Source organism: Macrobrachium rosenbergii, chromosome 3 (genome assembly GCF_040412425.1).
Source record: "Macrobrachium rosenbergii isolate ZJJX-2024 chromosome 3, ASM4041242v1, whole genome shotgun sequence".
Classification (NCBI taxonomy): domain Eukaryota; kingdom Metazoa; phylum Arthropoda; class Malacostraca; order Decapoda; family Palaemonidae; genus Macrobrachium; species Macrobrachium rosenbergii.
The window spans coordinates 89,930,198-89,949,980 of NC_089743.1; the positions used below are offsets into that span (position 1 = coordinate 89,930,198).

The 19,783-nt window shown below is 40.4% G+C and overlaps 1 protein-coding gene across 13 annotated transcripts in view; it reads left to right on the forward strand.

Annotated features, from left to right (window-relative positions):
- Sarm (sterile alpha and armadillo motif) overlaps positions 1–19,783 on the forward strand; it is a 727,304-nt gene that overhangs the window by 699,019 nt on the left and 8,502 nt on the right. For 11 of the 13 annotated variants that reach the window (XM_067085040.1, XM_067085041.1, XM_067085045.1 and 8 more), the window contains 4 exons: positions 15,865–16,116; positions 16,282–17,720; positions 17,866–17,948; positions 19,640–19,733. In XM_067085040.1, the coding sequence (XP_066941141.1) occupies positions 15,865–16,116; positions 16,282–17,720; positions 17,866–17,948; positions 19,640–19,733 (1,868 nt within the window). Of the gene's footprint in view, positions 1–11,103; positions 11,208–13,347; positions 14,839–15,864; positions 16,117–16,281; positions 17,721–17,865; positions 17,949–19,639; positions 19,734–19,783 lie in introns of those variants that run through there. The other 2 variants (XM_067085042.1, XM_067085043.1) reach the window with 2 other exon arrangements.

Consider the following 19,783-nt stretch of genomic DNA (forward strand, 5'->3'; position numbering starts at 1 on the left):
ACTATTGCGAAGTTAACGTTTTCTATGAGGATACCCATGTGATGGGTGTCTTAGGTAATAATATTTTCGCCAACTTGGTTTTTAACTTTGCTATAATGGTGATATGCAATGCGACGAGGGAGGTGAAACTTTGCTATAATGGTGGTGGGAAATCTGACGGAGGGAGAAGAAAAAGAAAAGCTCAATATATCTTGCAATATTAAATAAAAAAATCTATTATATATGACAGGAATCCAAATTAAAGATGAGATCTTGGATAATTCGGACCACACCATGATTAAGGTTGACCAGAATATCAATTTTAGAAAATGGGAAAATGGGAGGAAAGAAACGTTTGAAAAATTCAAGCGTAGTGAAGGAAGAAATAACTAACATAGAACTTTGGTGATGCGAAAAAAGATGAAAATTGGAAAAGGCAGACAGGAGTAAGAGAATTGGAAATAGAGTAATAATACTAAAATAGATGAAAAGTATGAAAGGCAGACAAGGGTAAAAGAGCAACTGTGCATGAACAGAATATAATGGAAGAGGTGAAAGTGAAAAAAAAAAAGAGGAAAACCTTGAATACAAAACAGGGAATCCTACGGTAGGAGAGAGAAAGGAAATGGTGGACACGCAATACCCGGAACAGAAGAAAAATACGCAGCGAATCGTCAGAGAGGAAATGACAAAATGTTAATGTATTCTAACATAGATAAAAAGAGGAGAAAAGAGGGGATGGGATAACAGAAAAATTCAGATAAAAAAGGGAATAAGCAAATTAGATAAAAGTAGGCGAAAAGCGTACTGAAAAAGTAGAAACGAGGCAAGCAAGCAAATGGAAGCAGTCAAATATGACAATGATAGAGTAAAAAACCTTTCATTCTTAACGAATATGTCTCCCCTTCATTAAGGGCTAAGACTAATATTCTTCACGAATACGTCTCACAAAATATTCTTAGGATTAAGAGAAGAAGAAATAGAGGAATATCTCATAGTAAATTGTGAGGCTGGGATCTAAGCCATGGCTGAAATATATTGAGATAAATCAAGCAGATTGAAGAAGTGAAGAACGGGAAGTCTTTAAACAAGGATGCATGGGATTCCCATCAGTATTCAAGATGGTGATGATTAAGATTTTAAAGAAGTAGCGAGGCAGGGAGATGAATTTGTGGATGAAGCTTTGAATATTGGATCAGTGTTGTTTCGCGAATGACAGGCAAGGGATGGTGGAGTACTCGAAAACAACAAAAAGAATAGTAATAGGAAACAGTATTAAGGATGACAGTATACCTAAGTAACAGAGATGGTATGGAATTAGTTAAAAAAAAAAAACAGTATCCTGGTCTAAAATATCAGTCATAAGATGCAATAGATAGAAGACTTAAAATTACAGAAAGTAAGAAATCTCTAGGAGTAATAGATAATAAGTACATATTCACGTCACAACAGATGAAAATCTTAGAAAATGCGGAAAACTGGCAAATATAGAACTCGATTTTATAAAAATCAACAATAAACTAACAGGAAAACTTGATTTTAAGGAGTAACTCTGTTATCAATACTCTAAGGTATTTAAGAGCTGAAAGCCATTAGAACAAAGATGAGAGAGACAAAGGTATTAGATGTTAGCTAGTTGGAGATCTTGTAAACATATAAGTTATTTATTATTATTATTATTATTATTATTATTATTATTATTATTATTATTATTATTATTATTATTATTATTATTATTATTATAAAAAATACAGTGGCTATATACAGATTCTTCCTCTACGAATTTTCCAAAGGACATGGACAAAGGTCCTCATTTACGTATCATGAACTTTTCCCAACGAGTGAAAACGACAAAAGAAGTGTGTGTGAGAAAATACACGCCTCCGTCTTGACTGCCCACCGCCTTTTGTGTTGCCGACGTTTCAATTAGTCGGCTGATTATGATATTGGAAGGGAAGTGGGATGACTCGTTAAAGGTTCATTGGCTGACCGTAAACCTGCCAATGCTCCGATGGAAATCAAGTGTTACACCGCCTTCTCGTCTCTTATGGTGACCATGATGAGAGAGAAAGAGAGAGAGATTTAAGACTTTGATATTTAGGTTTTACGCAATATTTGGCGCTGGCTACAGCTATATATACGGACATATACAGATACTATATATATATATATATATATATATATATATATATATATATATATATATATATATATATATATATATATATATATATATATATATATAAACTCTCTTGATAGCTCAGTGGTAACATCGACTGGAGTTGCTGGGCACGTGCTGTGTCGAGGGATCGCGTCCCGACAGTACCCATCCATTTATCACTTATAAATTCCCCTTGGGTGATAATTCTCCATCGGAGACATTCCCGAGGTAGCGTGAATTTGATATTAAGCGACATTTGTAGCTTCATGATAGTATATAAATCACGGTGTGATAAAAATGTCATATATATACTGTATAAATAAATATATATATATATATATATATATATATATATATATATATATATATATATATATATATATATATGTGTGTGCACGTTGTACATGATGTCGTCAGTGTCTTTGCACACTGTCTGATAAGGCCATCATCCTGTATGTCATTAGAAAATCACCAAAATAAGCACAGTCTCGTATGAACATCATTCGCACGGACGATGAACTAAGCGTGAAAGTTATAATATAGAGATGTTGGTATAGAGAAATCCGTGAAGCAACATCCAATAATATTAAAAAAATATTATCCTCCACCCCACCATTGCACCCTCAACAATGGTTCCTAATACTGCATCTCCCTCGTATCATTTTCTTCATCTAATCTTTGGTCCAAAGCGTGGAATGAGTCATGCACGAAGGAGCTCATGCCTAAATGACACCTGTAATTACCTTAACCACACAATGACAGGGGTTAGTGTGATTGAAGGTGGTTGTAAGTTCCGCGTGATGGGATATCTGGTAAAAGCAATAATGTTTGGGAAATCTTATGAGTCATTTGACCGGGATTAATTAAATTTACTTCCGGATATTCTTTGTCGTTTGTTATTCTTTTCACGTTTTTCTCCAGGAATATAGGAGTCAAAAGTCAATATATGAAGCTTGTCATAAATTCTTTTGCAAGTCATTTTTTTGTGGGTGAGATTAAAGAAATTCAAGTGAAAATTCAAAACATGAAACTCGCTGATAATTTTCGCCTTCAATTCATTTCTACATGAATGGTAAAGTCACAAGTTATTTCCAAGGAAAAGTAGGAAAATTCATTAACAATAATAAAAGTAAAGGAATTTATGACCTGTTATTATGTTTATTAATACCACTCCTCAACCCATTTTAGGATTGACGGGTTAAGTACGAGAGAGAGAGAGAGAGAGAGAGAGAGAGAGAGAGAGAGAGAGAGAGAGAGAGAGAGAGAGAGAGAGAAAATCTTAACTTCTGATGAATGGTTTCTTTCGCCCCAATGAGAGGGTGATTACCAGTTCGATGCCCTTCCGTTTGCATTTGTATTATACAAGTTGACGAAGTAGTGATCTCTCTCTCTCTCTCTCTCTCTCTCTCTCTCTCTCTCTCTCTCTCTCTGTTATTTGATTCACAACAGTCAACAAGCAACCACGTACTGAATTCACTATTTAGGTCGACAAGTGAAGACTATTTTTATGGATTACGCCCATGTCGTTCCCCCATAGTCTTGTTTAGGGTTTGTGAAAGTTGATCATTCATTTGTGAGTTGAACGCTAGTTCACTTGCGCCACAGGGCCTGAGAGAGAGAGAGAGAGAGAGAGAGAGAGAGAGAGAGAGAGAGAGAGAGAGAGAGGGAGGGAGAGGCCTCAGTGTTGCCATGATGCCCTAAATGGTAAATGAGGGTGGAATCTTGCCCGTGTTCCTTAGTGGAAGCCCCTTAATCTTTTTGTAATGCCTTACGCCCAGTGATAAAGCCTAATAATATACCCGCTTAATGCAAAGGTTTCATATTGATCTGCATGCAACGCCTTTTCTTCATTCACACCTAACAGGTGTCTGGAGATTAGGTCACGGGTTGCTGGCGCGAATGTTTTGGCATATGATGCGAATCGGAGTAAAAACGAAGCGTAATATCTTGAAACTTTAGTCTGTGTATTGTTCATTCTCTGGCTTATTTTAAAAGAAAACTAATTTTTCAGTTACCAGATTAGAGACGAACATGAATATAATACAAACACGTATTTAGTAACATTGAAAATGAAGTGACTTTTCGAGGATCAAAGTTTGACATTATAACTTAAGGCTATATTTAATTTTACATTTGTATGGTATATTTAGGAGATTCATCCTAGTTAACAAAGGTAAAAGTAACACAGAACACTATGTGAAAAGTAATTTGCCTCATTTTTAATACCATCAAACATTTAAATAAAAAAAATAACTTCTTTAAGGAATGCTGGATGTATTTTTGCCAATATAATATCGTTTATCAGTTTTAAAAAGAGGAGATAAAGGCTACGATAGAGTATTAAGTGGCCTTAAAAACAGAATTATTCTGGAGAACAAAGAGCGCGAAAAATGGCACAGTATCCCCAGCCTCAACGCGTGGGTGAAAAGTGAAAATGAAAACTCGGAGAGACCAGAACATAAACGAAGGCCGGGGACCTTCGTAAGAGACCCAAGGATTTTGCCATGGGTATCCGAGAAGCGAGAAGGGCACGGGTGGGTAGGCGGAGGGAGGGAGGGTGGGTATTGGCAGGATTTGTTTTATTACGCCTCGTTTCATCAGCTTCCAATTGGGACGGTCCTCCCTCGGTTGAAAGAATTGTGCTCCCGACATGTTTTATAGGAATGAACTGCGGCCCTTTCTCGGTCACTTAAAGCCAAGGGAATGTTATATGTACTTACATACACATCTTTTTCCCATTGAGGACGTGTTACAGCTCCGGTTCCCAGCAAGGTTATTGGGATGAGTTTGCGAGCCCCTTACCATTTTCTGTCGTAACTGCGGTCGTCTATAGTTTCATTGCCAGGTACGTAATTCACCGCTTAGGTATGCAGAGAGACTGAGTTTTTCGGGAAGAGGGCCTAAGTGTTTCCTATCCCTTGCTCTGCCATGGTACTTTAAATGCATACATACACACACACACACACACACACACACACACACACACACACACACACACATATATATATATATATATATATATATATATATATATATATATATATATATATATATATATATATATATATATATACATATTCGTGAGGTGCCATTTCTCCGTGAGAATTAGACCCCACCTTCTTGTTCGTAGAACCGACAAGGCGTCTGAAATCATTTACGTCACCGCAAGCAAAAATGCAACTTACCGTCACATGCAGTCACTTTCCAAAGCGTCTGCATCCAAGATCATCATCCATTTAGAACTCGCGTGTCGTCACGCTCTCGGAAAAAAGTGACAACCGACCTGAGTTAACGGCGGGGAACCGTTGGCAGTGGCTAATGTGTTTCATATTTGGACGCCCACGCCCGCATTATTATGGAGCTTTTGCCGGGGAGGGAAAGAAGGAAAGAAGGGAGTGGGTGGATTGGCACTTCCATCGCAATTGCATTTGTGTGACGGATCCGGAAGGTGCCGGAGTTACCAGCCCTTCCATGAAGGCGGCTTCCTCGTCGGCGTACAAATGGGTGAGGAACCTTAGGTGCCTTTTCTTGGGAGAGAATATGAGGTCCGGCAGGTAGGCTGAGAAAACGAGTACCCTGAGAGAGAGAGAGAGAGAGAGAGAGAGAGAGAGAGAGAGAGAGAGAGAGAGAGGTAGGTCAGGTGGTAAACTTACTCTCATTTAACACCCACCCCTCAGCTCTCTCTCTCTCTCTCTCTCTCTCTCTCTCTCTCTCTCTCTCTCTCGCGGACCGCCTCTCCATCAAAGGCCGTGTGACCCACATAGCAACGTGACCTTGGGTATTTTCGATGCCTCGTCTGGCTGACCTAGCGTGCCAGGGAGTTGTTTGTTAATGTGTTTGTGCGGGTCTTGCCCTTGAAACTCACCTACGTTCCGCGGAACGAGTGGCCAGTGGACATAACCTGTTATTTTTTTATTGCATTGTTTAATGGCAGGTGATTACTGTACAGCCAACGATAAATTATCTGTGATTGAAAAGGTCGCGGACTTCGACCGGAAATGACTGAAATGCCATGAAATTCAGTGCCGGAAGTGGAAATGTATCTCGCTCTCACTGTAAGCTTGCATGATGCTGACTGGCATCGTGTATAACACAGATATATGTTCGTGTGTGTAAACGCGTAGATGAAGTTCCGAGTTTAAATTTTTTTAGATTGTTTACCTTAAATGATAGCTGTGTATTGTGTTGTTTCTGTGACTGGTGGAAGACGGTGTATAAGAAATTAAGAAAAACTATCGTTGTAGAAAAATGTCAAACTTTTATAAGCATTATGGTTAGATTCTGTCTCTCAATTTTATTTACCTTGAAAAGATTGTTAGTCGTTTTGATTTTGTGCACGGTAATTCATATCTTAAATGTCATCATATGCAAACGATAAACAGTAATAGATTACGAAACGAGAGAGAGAGAGAGAGAGAGAGAGAGAGAGAGAGAGAGAGAGAGAGAGAGAGAGAGAGAGTTAATCTCTTTCCCTCACTTACGGGCACATACACACACTTGTGTTTGTTTCCTTTGTGGAGAGGTTAATGAAGAAAGTCTTGTATTTCCATACGTCAGATGTATTTTTCTTGTTCAATGGAATGTTTAGTGAGCCTCAAATGGATTTTTTTTCTCTCTCGGATGTAACACCAATTATTCATATAAAATTTCTTCATGATTAATTGTTGTGATAACTTAGATATTGACAGCGCGTGGGCCAGTGAGATATAATTTATTTGTGTTCATATTTTATTGAATTACTCACGTTTGCAGCTAGTTGCTGACTTTTAATAAAGTAAAGGAAGAGTATGTTGTTGACTTGCGTAAAGGCAGTCTTAGAAAGCAAGGCAGATAGGTCCATCGGAGAGAGGAGTTAGTTAATGTTAAAACTCGTTAGTTTTCGGAATGTCATCGGCATCTGGTTTTTTTTTTAAGCCTTGAGGTCACTCGAGTCAACAACAGTGATTGCAGTGATACTTTCCTGTACAATGGAGCGACCTTCAGATTAGTATCTACATTTTATTGGGAAACGGTTTACTGGGTAACGACAGTAGTGATTGTCACTCGATGGCCCATTTAGTTACCAAGATGGCACTCTTTCCCCTCCAAACTCTCTCCCTCTCTTTCTTCTCTTCCTCCTCTCTTTCTGCTGTTGCTAACGGTTTTTTCCTGTCGGATTTGCTATGCGAAAAGTACGTGAAGTAATGGGTGCGATTGAAGGTAGCGATAAGTTAAGAGCTTTGCCGCCAAGTTTTATTTTGGCGGTAATGCTAGAATTAACGACCGTCTGGCGGGAAAAGTGGGTCGGTGGAGGCTGTCTCGCTGTAAACTCCGCAATTTGACGTGTTTGCAATTCTGTTGAGACACTGCAGCCTCCAGAATTAAGGAGTTTTTTTTTAGCTCTTGGCGTGAGCGATATTTTTATCGGTGAACGACGAGGAACGTGAATAGAACACTGATAAATATTTTAGTTTTATCCCCAATTAGAAGTACTTGGAAAGTACATTTAGCTACACTCACGCTTTTATTTTGTTCGCGCATGTTAAAATTCGACCCATCGAAATTCTGGACGGAATGTAGCATCGGATTCCTTCGGCAAAGGAGGACAAGGTAGGCCTATTGGAAATTGGCACTGAATATCAAGCTGTCCCTAGGGTAAAAAAAAAAGGGGGGTGGGTCCTTTGTAAGTCAGGAATGCCCATTATTTACATCAGTAATCTCTGTCTCATTCCAAAGCCAGAAACAACTTACTCCACAACAAGCCAACAACCTTCGTCACACGAGTTTGTGAAATACCTCTGCTAGTAAACTCCCTGCGTGTTTGACGTGGCACGTCCCACATCTTTTTCCAGCGTCTCTCCTGCCTGTAATGTCTGTCTTAACGGATTTGCCTCGGCTGTGCCCGTGTGCTAAATGCGCGGAGATCTTCCAATTTAATGTATTTCCCTAAATTCATTATCATAACGTCAGACTAAAAGATACTAGATTAGAATCCAGAATAGTTACATGTATCTTTGGTTATGAGAATTAACATATTGCTGTGATCGTTGCTGAGTTGCTCTTTAATTCATGTGACTCTCTTTTAGCTCCCGATATGAAATCAACTAAACTCCAAACAGTTTATCAAATTTTACTGACTTGAAAACTGAAACCTTTGGGAGCGACCGAAGCGAAATTAACTGAACTTCGTACGTTTTTTATTTAATCTTTTCCTTGATCTTCCTCCCTATTTTAGATCGATTCATGCACAGCATTCGTCTGGCATAAGGACAACCCCTGCGGGTGACGTCTTGGGAGTAGAAGTTGCGATGCCAAATGATCCCAATCAAAGAGAAGCGACGTTCCTTTGTTTAACTGGACCGGCGTAATGTCATCTCGGGCATCTAGAGATAGACCCTGCCGTTTTAAAGAGATCAAAGTAACGTTTAAATAAGAGTATTAAATAGGGTGCCACAGTTACTGGGACCTTGAGGAAAGTCATTCGGGTTAATTATCCGCCACAAGCCATGTAACGTTATACGGGACTCAGACTTATTTGGTGGTTATCAGAAATTGTAATGAGCACCTTGTACCCTCTCTCTCTCTCTCTCTCTCTCTCTCTCTCTCTCTCTCTCTCTCTCTCTCTCTCTCTCTCTATCAAGGTGTTTTGCCTTGACCTCCTGTTGTTAAGCCTTTTGCAGCGATGAATACGATTTTGAAAAGACTTCTGAGACTGTGGGAATCGTTGACAGCATTATCATTCATCTCTTTTTTGCGTTCGTCAAGCACTTAAATAAAAAAAAAAACTACGACAACAGCAAATCACACACCCAATTGTTCTCAGTATGGAAGAAGATAGTTGTTTCAACACAGCAAGGAGAGACAACTGGATCTCTGATTACTATTTACCCTTCAGCCTGTGATATGCTTGGAGGAGTTCGAGGAGGAAAGGAGGCCGCTTTGTGTTTTCAAGTCCCGTGGAGGTCGCAGCAGATAGCGGAAAGGAGAACAGAACTGAGAGAGAGAGAGAGAGAGAGAGAGAGAGAGAGAGAGAGAGAGAGAGTTGTGCGCGTGAGTGTGTGTATTTGTCTTATGGACTGGAGGCCATATTCCTCCTCCCTTTTCTCACTTCAAAGGGAGGAACGCAGGAAGGAAGGAAGGAAGTTCATGGTCAGAACACTTTCCACCCTCTAAGGAGCCCGGATTTTTACGAGTACCGACGGCTAAAGTGACTATTGTTGTTTGTTTGTTTATGACAAACAAATAACGCAACCCAGTTCCTTCCAAGGAAACGACCAGACCCACTTGTACGGAATTGCTAACAGTTACAGTGAAGGAATATATGATACATCATTTTAATTCCAAGAGGAGGTTTACCTGTCCCTTTGATTTCGTCGCCCTCAACGTTAAAGTTCTTGGTGGCGTCTGTCGTCGAAGATGTTTATTTACCTGAATTCCTTTTGTGGAAGATTCAGTGCCACCGCCACTGTGACCTTCCGTTCCCCCGATCCTTTGTGTGGCGTCCCTTTGTGACATCCTCACTTCCTCCTCCGGGTTCGGGTTGCAAGTCCTCAAAAGTCCCTTACGTCAGAAATCTTATGATGAAAATTCGCTATTGCTTTTTATCCCCATTTAGGTGTACCATGAGACCTGCTGACATGGATAATCTTGTGGTCTCGTCGTTGATTATAGAAAGAATTTATTAATTAATCACGTTTGCCGTTTCTGCCATAAATCAGATTTTAATGGAGAGTTGATGAGGATGATACCTATATATCCTATTATCTTGCAACTGCTTGTCTTGGGAATAAGTCGAACGAGAGAACGAGGAATGGCTGGTGGTAGGCTGTTGTGCTGATCGATTTCTGCAAACTGAATTTTCGACTGTGAACTGATTTTTCAACTTTGCTGCAAGTCACCACTTGGAATATTGGTGAAATGAGGATCAAGTATTAGTGTAATAACAGATATTAGTAGCTTTTAATCACAGAAACTTTGTGTTTATTTGTTAAATGCTGAGGTGGAACGAGTAGTTTGCAGAAAACTGACTTCACGGTTACTGTCCAGGTACTATTTCATCACGCAACGATACGTAAGACAATAACCGACCTCCTTCCTCCATCGTCCCACGAGTTTTGCAACAGGCGGTTTCTGTCTCTGAACACTTCCACTTCGGATGTTACGACTCCGGGGTTTCTTTCGGGTGTCCTTCGAAAGCGGCGGCTCATCAGATGAAAGTTTCAGAGGAAATGCTTTTTGAAGATTGAGCCATCACGAAACATCCCCTTCCCCCACCCACCCAATCCCTCTCGTCATTCTACCCCTCCCCCTCCTTAACGCACACTGAACAATTTTAAAATTTCCTCAAAGACTGAGGAGGACTGGAACCTTTTGGAAGAAATACCACGTGTAATGGAGGGATTAGTTGAGGGTGTTGCGCCATCACAAGTGAAGGAGATAGAGAGCGAGGCAATGAGAGGGTCATACTTCACGAGATTTTCAAGTAGTGAAAAAGAGATTGTTTGAGGATTGCCTGCTCCGAGGCACGATTCCTTTGCGTCTCTCTTCGTGGTATTTCTTTCTTTAATGACGGAATTGGAAGAGAAGAGCATGAAGTGAGGGTAAGTGGCGAAGGGGGAGGGTTAGGATGCGTCATAGGTGTTCGTGAGGGCAGTGAAAGTGGCTTTGGAGTATGTAGAGTTGGTAGGATGTAGACTATGCTGATGTGATAGCAAAGATTTAAAGGCTTAGTATCTTCATGATGAGGTACAAGACCAGTAGGAACAGAAGTAGGAACACAGGAGTTACGTTTCGTATATTGGAAGGAGAGGAGGAGGAGGAGGAGGAGGGAGACGAGATGAGGAGGAGAGGGAAGAGGTGATGGCCTAGAGATCATAAGAGGGATGCTGGGTATAGGGGGAGGCATAGGTTGTGAGTTGGAGGTGGGATTGAGTGAGAAACTCTAACCCCCCCCTTTCTCTTGAGTGCCCACCTACCTTCAGTGCCCAGTCTTGCAAGAACTGCGCCAGTGTAAAGTTGCCTCACGTGGCCTCGTGCCTTCTTTGTGTTGAAAGTTGTCTTTTGGTGAAAGACAAGAACTCTCGCTTGGGTTAGATCATTTTAAGTGGCAAAACATACAATCTATCGTGGATTATGTGCCATTTATGAAATAATTAAGGAGGTGTTGCGATGCAGTGATTGATTACCTGGATACACTTCAACCAGGAAGGAACTGATTTTTTTTTGTGAACATTTACACGAAAGTCCGTGCTCAAGTTTTTCTTATAATTATTTCTGTTAATATTATACATATCTTTCAGGAGAGATACTATCCTCATATAGTTTTCTTTTTTTATTTTGAAAATCGATACTTATAACATAGGCAAGCTTCTTTCGGATTTTGAACTGGAATTGACCCTTGACCCGAAATAAAGCCAACTATTCAATTGAAGGGATGTGATAATTTTTATTCTGCACAGCCTTTATCGTGCAAATAAAATAAGCTGTCATGATTGATCAAATAAATGTGGATTTTATGTAAGTATATAAAACAGGAGAAGATTGTGGACTGTAGGGGAAAAAAAGAAGACAGGTGTGTTCATCTGTTTAACAATTCTATGGAGAAGACTAGCTGTCAGGGTATCTAAGAAATGCCATGTTTGTGTTTGCGCGGGCGTGTGTGTGTGTGTGTGTGTGTGTGTGTGTGTGTGTGTGTGTGTGTGTGTGTGTGTGTGTGTGAGAGAGAGAGAGAGAGAGAGAGAGAGAGAGAGAGAAATAATTGCTACATGAATTTGGCTCTGATACCTGAAGCCTCGTCCAAAATGTTCTCTTCTCGAACCAGCTGTGTGTGTGTGTGTGTGTGTGTGTGAGTGAGTGCAAAACAGAGAGAAAGTAAGAGTGAGAGAGAGGGAGAGAAAGAGAGCTAGCTATAAAGTGAGTGCGTGGGGGTTGACTTGAAGTGTGTAGGCGTCTCTCTCCCACCATCAGTAAGTGATCGAGGAAGGAAGCGGCTGCCTGCTGCCTCTGTGTGGCTCCTCCTTGCAGCTGCCGCTGCCGCTGCCGCTGCTGCTGCCAGGTAGGCCGAAGGATATCCGGTTGATTTAGTTGCACAAGTGTATGTGTGTCCGTGTTTATGCGTGTGTTTGTGAGTGTGTGTGGGGGGGGGAGTTCTCGCGCGGTGCCGTCTGCTTGCGTTTCTGGTCGGAATTTGAGGTCACTCGTTTCAAGATAAATGTGAATTTGCAGCGGTGGAATAGTTAACAGGATCATTCAGTGTTCAGTGTCGTCAATTGCTAAGGGATTATGAGATCAGTGGAGAGAGAGAGAGAGAGAGAGAGAGAGAGAGAGAGAGAGAGAGAGAGAGAGAGAGAGTGAGTTCTCAGAAGTAGTCCCACGTGATATTATAATGAAACGACGATTGTGTACCAGGAAAATACTGTGCAACTCTAAAGAATTGTTTGTGGCTGTCCGACTGAATGGAGCGTCTCTTTTCGAATAGTGTTTGGATGTGGGTTGTTTTGTGTTAAAGACGCGGCACACGTCCCACAGACTTATTTGCTATTGCATCACGTTCTTTGCCCATTTATTCTGCTCAAGTTGAAACTCCGCCAGGAAGAGCCTCGCGTTGAATCTACGTGCGTCTTGCATAGTCCTTCTTCGCCTTGTTTTCACGTCCCAGAGCAAACCGTCGGTAGTACTTTTAGAGGGTGAAGGAAATTCCACTCATCTTGGTTCTGCTTACCTAGGCGATGGCAAAAATCTCGATTTTATACTTTTCACGTCAAGAGTTGGAGTAAATTTTGAATGCGAGCATTAGGCAGATGGCAAACCGGTCCCAAATTGACTTGCTCCATTGCTTATATTGTCCTCTGTAATGGACTAGTCACATCGGCGAGGCTTCAGATCGGGAGCTAACGAGGCGAAATGGGTACTGATTTGTCTCACAGAGTCTGTTGAGGGACAATCTGATGTAAGCTCGTTGTTTGGGGAGTGATACTGTGTACGGATTTGGACAAGATTGGGGGTTTACGTCAAAATGTTTTTCTCCATTTGTATATTAGTGTTGTTGAGAATATTCTTATTAATTTATACTCTAGACATTACAGTAGGAAAATAGCAAGTTATCGAAATTCAGGGACATACTTTTAATCTTAGTTGTACTTATATCTTTTTTTATTTTTGGTAGATATATAAAATGATTTATGTGCTCCCAATCGTCGGTAGATTCATTTTATGTTTTATTGTTATAGGATGACTTTTAACTTTTAGGATTTGTGGTTGATAATGGAAGTGATCGTTTTGTAAAATGGGCCTCAGTCTTGGACTTTGGAGGTTAATGACGTCATCAGAGGACGGTGTTACCTGATCCTTTGATAATAAAAAGTGATGAAAACTGTAATGACAGTCTTTTGCCTTTGAAAGCGCGCTGCTTTGTAAGGTTAATATTTATCGTGTTGGAAAGTGAAGTTGATTAGCAGCGACAGGAATTGTTGAGAAGCACCCCATCGTTGGTGCCGAGTGATAATTATAAACGGCGTAACGAGTGCTGGTTTGTTACGAAAACCTTTGTGATGCAGAAACGCCGTCGAATAAGCGACAGTGTTTTGACAGGTGTGGCCCCTAAGTTGGAGCGGCTGAGGAAACCTTCGACGGGACCTCGCGTGGGACACCTCTCCTCCATTTCGACCACCTCAGCCCCCGTCCCTTGGGCGGTCTTCAACTTGGACATCTTTTGGGTTCTTCTGAACTCAAATGGACAATGTTGTGGGGGCCGGAATGGAAGGGACTGCGCGCGGCAGTGCACCTGCTGTAACGCCCATACTTTGACCCCCGTTTGCCAAGGTACACCGCCCACTTCTCATGGATGCCACTCGAGATGCCAAGATGGGAAAGCCATCGTTTGTTGTGCTAAGGATCGAGAGATTTCCAACGTTAATGGTGATGCATCTCTCGCAGATGGGGAGCGGGTGGGAAGAAGTGGAAACGCACGAGCAGGTCGAGCCAGTCCAAATGGGCAACACAAATGTTTTAACCGGAGTCAAAACATAACTGCTGGGTTGCAGGACAGGCTGGCTGGCAACTGCAAACCTTGCTGTTCAGAACATAAAGATACCCCCACTGCAAGAAGCTCTTGCGCTGCAAGCTGCTGTCAAAAGCTATGTAAGAATAGTAACGCTGATTGTTCGAATGCCGTTGAAGTCAAAGACTTCAGGCGTAGTGAGGACTGGGATCTTGGCCAACGAAATTCACTTTGTAGCACCGGCGACAGGTTTTGTGGTTCAAATATCTCGCATGCTTGTTGCGATCACAGCGGTTGTCTAAGATCATCAGAGAATGATGCTTGCTGCGAGAAAGTTCGAAACGGCTGCACTGACAATTCGTCATCCTATGGCCAGTCGGAAGGTTGCTGCGAAAACAGCTGCTGCCCTCGTGACGCCCTTGGCTACTTCCGGCAGCCCTCACACGCCTGTAGAAACGAAGATGGCGGATCACAGAGAGACTGCAGGGGGGTCTTTCCCGATGTGCCCAAGGAAAGGAAACTGAGTCGCGACAGTGGAGTAGAATGTGATGATGGACCGAGCGAACCCGCTCGAGAGGAACTTGTGGCCTCGGCCACGGGGGACGAGAGCAAGCGTCGATGTCAGGGACAAGGCTGCAACTGTTTATGTAGCTGCAGTAGTCTGTTACCTCTCATGAGGTGTCCCTACATCGACCCCGAGCAAGTGAAGGCCCTGAAGGAGGTATGTGAAGGGTTATTACCTGACGGTTACCCAGTGCCAGGGACCCTGAATTGCCTCTTCGTATCAAGACCGTAGTTCATGTTTTGCATTTTTATTGTTGTCAGGTATATGCATGTGTGAAAACGAGAACGTACTGGTAATTACGTACCTTAATAATTTAACTTACACAGAATATCTTGTTTTAAGAGGCGCATAGATTTGGAAACGTAAAATGTTACTTTGGGTTGTAAATATCTAATGGTGTTTGATAGTAGCCTCAAAATGTTGTTACATTTTTGAATCTGAAGAGGTTAAAGACTGTTTGCCCAGTAAGTTTTAATTTTTTTATTTGATAACAAGATCGTAGCTAGCAGATCTGTGTGTTTAATTCCCAAGTTGTTTATCGGCTTGCATCAGATTTTTGCATACTGCTCGGAACCGGTTTAAACATGGTAAAAGATTTACGGCTGTGTTCTCAAGTTTAGTTGGGATTGAATGAAGAATTTTTCATTTTCAGATTTTAATTTTAATGTTCTTTTTATGAGTTTTTAAATTTTATTAGTATTGAATGTCTTTTGATTTTGTCATCAGGCATATCTTGTGCATTGTAATCAGCTGTCTTTGCAGATGGTTACTTTCAAGTTTTAGTTTCATTGTACAATAAGTAATTATATACAGTACGGACATCGCCATATAAAAAGCTTTAGTGGTAGTGTGATATTGCAACTGATAAAAGTGCAGTATTACCGTTACACATTTATCCTTAAATTTCTGCTACCTACATGTGTAAGCAGTTAAGTAATTTTGAAATAACGTATATTACTCTATACTTTATTATTTTATTTCCATCAGCTCTTGCACATTTATAGTTTTTATCTGGGCCTTTGACAAAGCTGCTGATTTTTATTGCACTTTTATTTACTTTATTTCTGATGCTCTCACACAGCTGGTCTTTGGGTGTTTTCAAGTAGCTCTACAGTACTGTAGTTCCCCAGGTGGCCGCATATAATTTGACCAGTTTTAAAAGTCCAATATTTCCTTTTGCAGGAGGCGCGGCAGCTACGAGCAGGTGATGTTACCCACCGAGAAGGTTCCCAGGTGAAGGGTGCCACCATGAGAGTTACAGGGGAAGGCTTTTCTGCTCACAGATCAGCCGTCAGCGAGCAGCAACAGCGTCAGACCAAGACGCCGGCTGGGACAATCAACCAGGAGTCGTCAAGACAAGCAGCCAAGTCCGGCCTCACTATCAAAACTAAAGGAGTTTGCACTAAGCAGTCTTCATCTATGACAGCTTCTCAGGTTAATAACCAACGTTTTGCTCACAAGTCTTGCTTTTTTTTTATTTTTCAAAGTTGTACTTAATCTGCTATACAAACTGCGAATTGGTAAGCGTGCGTGTAGGCCTATCTATTTTAAAATGTGGACTCTTATTTCATTACTGATTTATCATATTTTTCCTTGCAGACAAATGTCAGTGTCACGGGTTTTGATGATCTAGATCTCCTTAATGCAAACTCCCAACCTATAGACATCCAGAACGCCATCATGCGTTACTCAGGAGTCATGTCATCATTTGTGGAGCAGTTGAAGAACCTTTCCATGTCTGAAACTCTGAAAGATGCTCCCACGCTCTTGGAAAATATTGATGAAATGCTCAGAAAAGCCTGGTCAGTTCCTGTACATGGCCACGAGCTTGGTTTCTCTCTCTGCAATGTTTTGAGAACCAATGGAGGAATGAGCATCCTTTTAGATAACTGTAACTCGGATGATTCAGATTTGAAGTTTTCTAGTGCCAAGGTTCTTGAACAGTGCCTCACCACAGAGAACAGAGGCTACGTAGTCGAAAATGGTCTAAAAAGTATTGTGAATGTTGCCTGCGATTGTACAAAAAATGGGTCTTCTGTCGACAAATCCAGAGTCGGGACTGGAATTTTAGAACATCTCTTCAAGCACAGTGAAGGCACATGTTCAGACATAATCAAAATGGGTGGCTTGGATGCTGTTTTGTCCGAATGTCGAAAGTCAGATGTCGAGACACTGAGACATTGTGCTGGGGCCCTTGCAAATCTCTCTCTGTATGGTGGGTCTGATAATCAGCAGGAAATGATTCAGCGTAAAGTCCCGATGTGGCTGTTCCCTCTAGCTTTCCACGTGGATGAAAATATTAAATACTACGCTTGCTTAGCTATTGCCACCTTAGTAGCCAATAAGGAGTTAGAAGCTGCTGTTCTGCAATCAGGAACACTAAATCTAGTTGAACCATTTGTTACAAATCAGTTACCAGATCAGTTTGCAAATTCCACGGTAGCTCATCGGCATGGACAGAGTCAAAGCTGGCTGCAGAGATTGCTCCCAGTCTTGAGTAGCAAAAGAGAAGAAGCTCGTAACTTGGCCGCATTTCACTTCTGTATGGAAGCTGGTATCAAAAAGAGACAAGGAAACCTAGATATTTTCAGGGAAATTGGTGCTATTGAACCCCTGAAGGAGGTGGCTAGTTCCCCTAACGCTATTGCTAGTAAATATGCTGTACAAGCGCTGCGTTTAATAGGAGAGGAGGTTCCACATAAATTAAGTCAGCAAGTTCCTTTGTGGACCCCTGAAGATGTTAGAGAATGGGTGAAACAAATTGGATTTTCACAATTTTGTGATGCTTTCATAGCCTCTAGAGTAGATGGTGATCTTCTCCTCCAGCTAACAGAAGAGAACTTGCGAGAAGACATTGGCATTAGAAATGGCATTTTACGGCAGAGGTTTCTTAGGGAGTTGAAAAAATTGAAAAATCTTGCCGACTACTCTTCCTGTGATTCAACAAAAATGAACGACTTTCTAGTAGAGATGGACAGAGAGTTTGCCGAGTATACGTACAGAATGATACGAGCTGGTGTTAACAGAGACATGTTGCGGTAAGTATAGATGGATTAGATTCCCATCTGTGGTGTCTGATTTGTTTCAGTTTTTGAGATATGTTATTTTTGACAATCGCAAATCCCCTAATGTGAGGTACTGTCCTTTTACGCAAATCTTAGAAGGTTATTTCTTCATCTACAGATATCTCAGTGAAGAACAGCTAATCAACGAATGCGGCATTCTCAATTCCATACATAGGCAGAAAATAAGAGATTTTATTGCAAGTAAGTGTGTGACTTTTATCAGAGTCTGGAGATAAGTTTGTTTTGTATTTGAAGCTCAAATTACATAATTATTTTTAGTCGTCGTGAATACTGAATATCTTTTCAACTTTACAATATGCTTTTTTACAAGCAAGAATATAAAAGAATATAAACAATCATTTTTAAATATATTTGATATACAATTTCATAAGTTGTTGAATTCTAGATATATATTTTTTCTACGCATCTCCCTGTCAAAGGATATGAGAAGCTTAAAAAGTGTTGTGAGTAAAATAGTGATGCTATCTTTAATGCAGTATTGTATGTAGAGCCATAGCACCATCTGTCTTTAATATCATTCTTAGTGCTCAAAGCTTCAGGTTACCTTTGCTCTCATAAAATATGGTACATTTGCATTCGGTATCTTAAATGAAGTACAGTAGTTACAGAAATTGAGTTCATGTTCACCTTATCCTCATGAGGATGGTATTGGAAAGATAATTTGCAACAAATTATGGCAATTTTAGTCAGTGTATTCTGAAAGCACTACTTTCACAATATAAATTAATGTTACCCTATATGTTTTGGTGTATTATGTGCGATGTGGCGTATGCACATATTTTTGTATTAAATTATGTGGATAACCCTACGTATCAGAATACCTTGCTATTGCTCTGTAGACTTGTATAATTGTTAGCGTTTGCCAACTTTGTGTTCATCTACACACAGCCTATCACAGTCCCCTGTGTGTTAAATGTACTGTACACTTGTATGGCGATGATTGCAATTCTGACCAGAATAGTTTTTGAACTCTTCAAGTTCAGCTTTTGGTTTTTTCAGCCAAAAATGTATATGCTATGTTATACAGGAGTTTAGTAGACAGTATACCATTTCAAGATGTTACATTGACATCTTGTAATTCGCCAAAATTCAAGCTGTGGCTGTGAAATTGATCAGGTGCTAATTGGCTATCCAGTTTATGACAAATCTTACTAAAAATATTTCTGCCAGATATAACTTGACTCAGTCATGTATTTCTCTGCAGCAAAACTCTGATTCTCTGAAAGCAACATTACAGTATGTGTGAAAATACAGCAATGTAACTTCATTATATTGGTATTTACTGCATTTTAGAAGTTCTGCTCTGGGATGGTAATTTGTCACTTAAATTTAAAGGCTCCTTTTATTTATTTAATTTTTTTTCCCTTAAACTTCAAAGGCTGCTTTTATTTTAACAGCATTTCATGAAATGATTTTGCACTGTCTATGTTTGAAAGTGATTCTGCTCAACTGTTTGCTGTTACCACTACACTTGTGAATAACAAAGAAATGAAGAAGAATTTGGCACCTATCATGGCTTGATTTTTTCTTGCATGGCATACCAGTGGTACTTTATCATTTTTGCTTTGCATATTACAATTTAGAAATTGCTGTCATGCCTCTAAGAATAACTTCAGGAATGAAGTTACATGTCATTCATACACCTAGAAGCCAATTAGTGTCATTGCCAAATTCTGTTTGTGCTCTTCACATGTTCACCAACAAAAACTTGTAGTTCATCTCCAGATCTGTATTTTATGAACTTATAATTGACTCAATATACCTTGTCCTTACCTGTTATGTTCTTATTAATTTGTATTGAAAACATCCATTAAATTCCATTGTCTTTTGTTTTATATATTTTTCTTAATTTTGCTCAATTTCTTTTGCAGACGATGGAGGACAATTGCAGGATGCCAATTCTCTTGATAAAAATCTTGACATATTTATTAGTTATAGGAGATCAAATGGATCGCAGTTAGCAAGGTAAGCCTAGCCTACAGCATGGATATATATGAATATACTGTACAGTACTG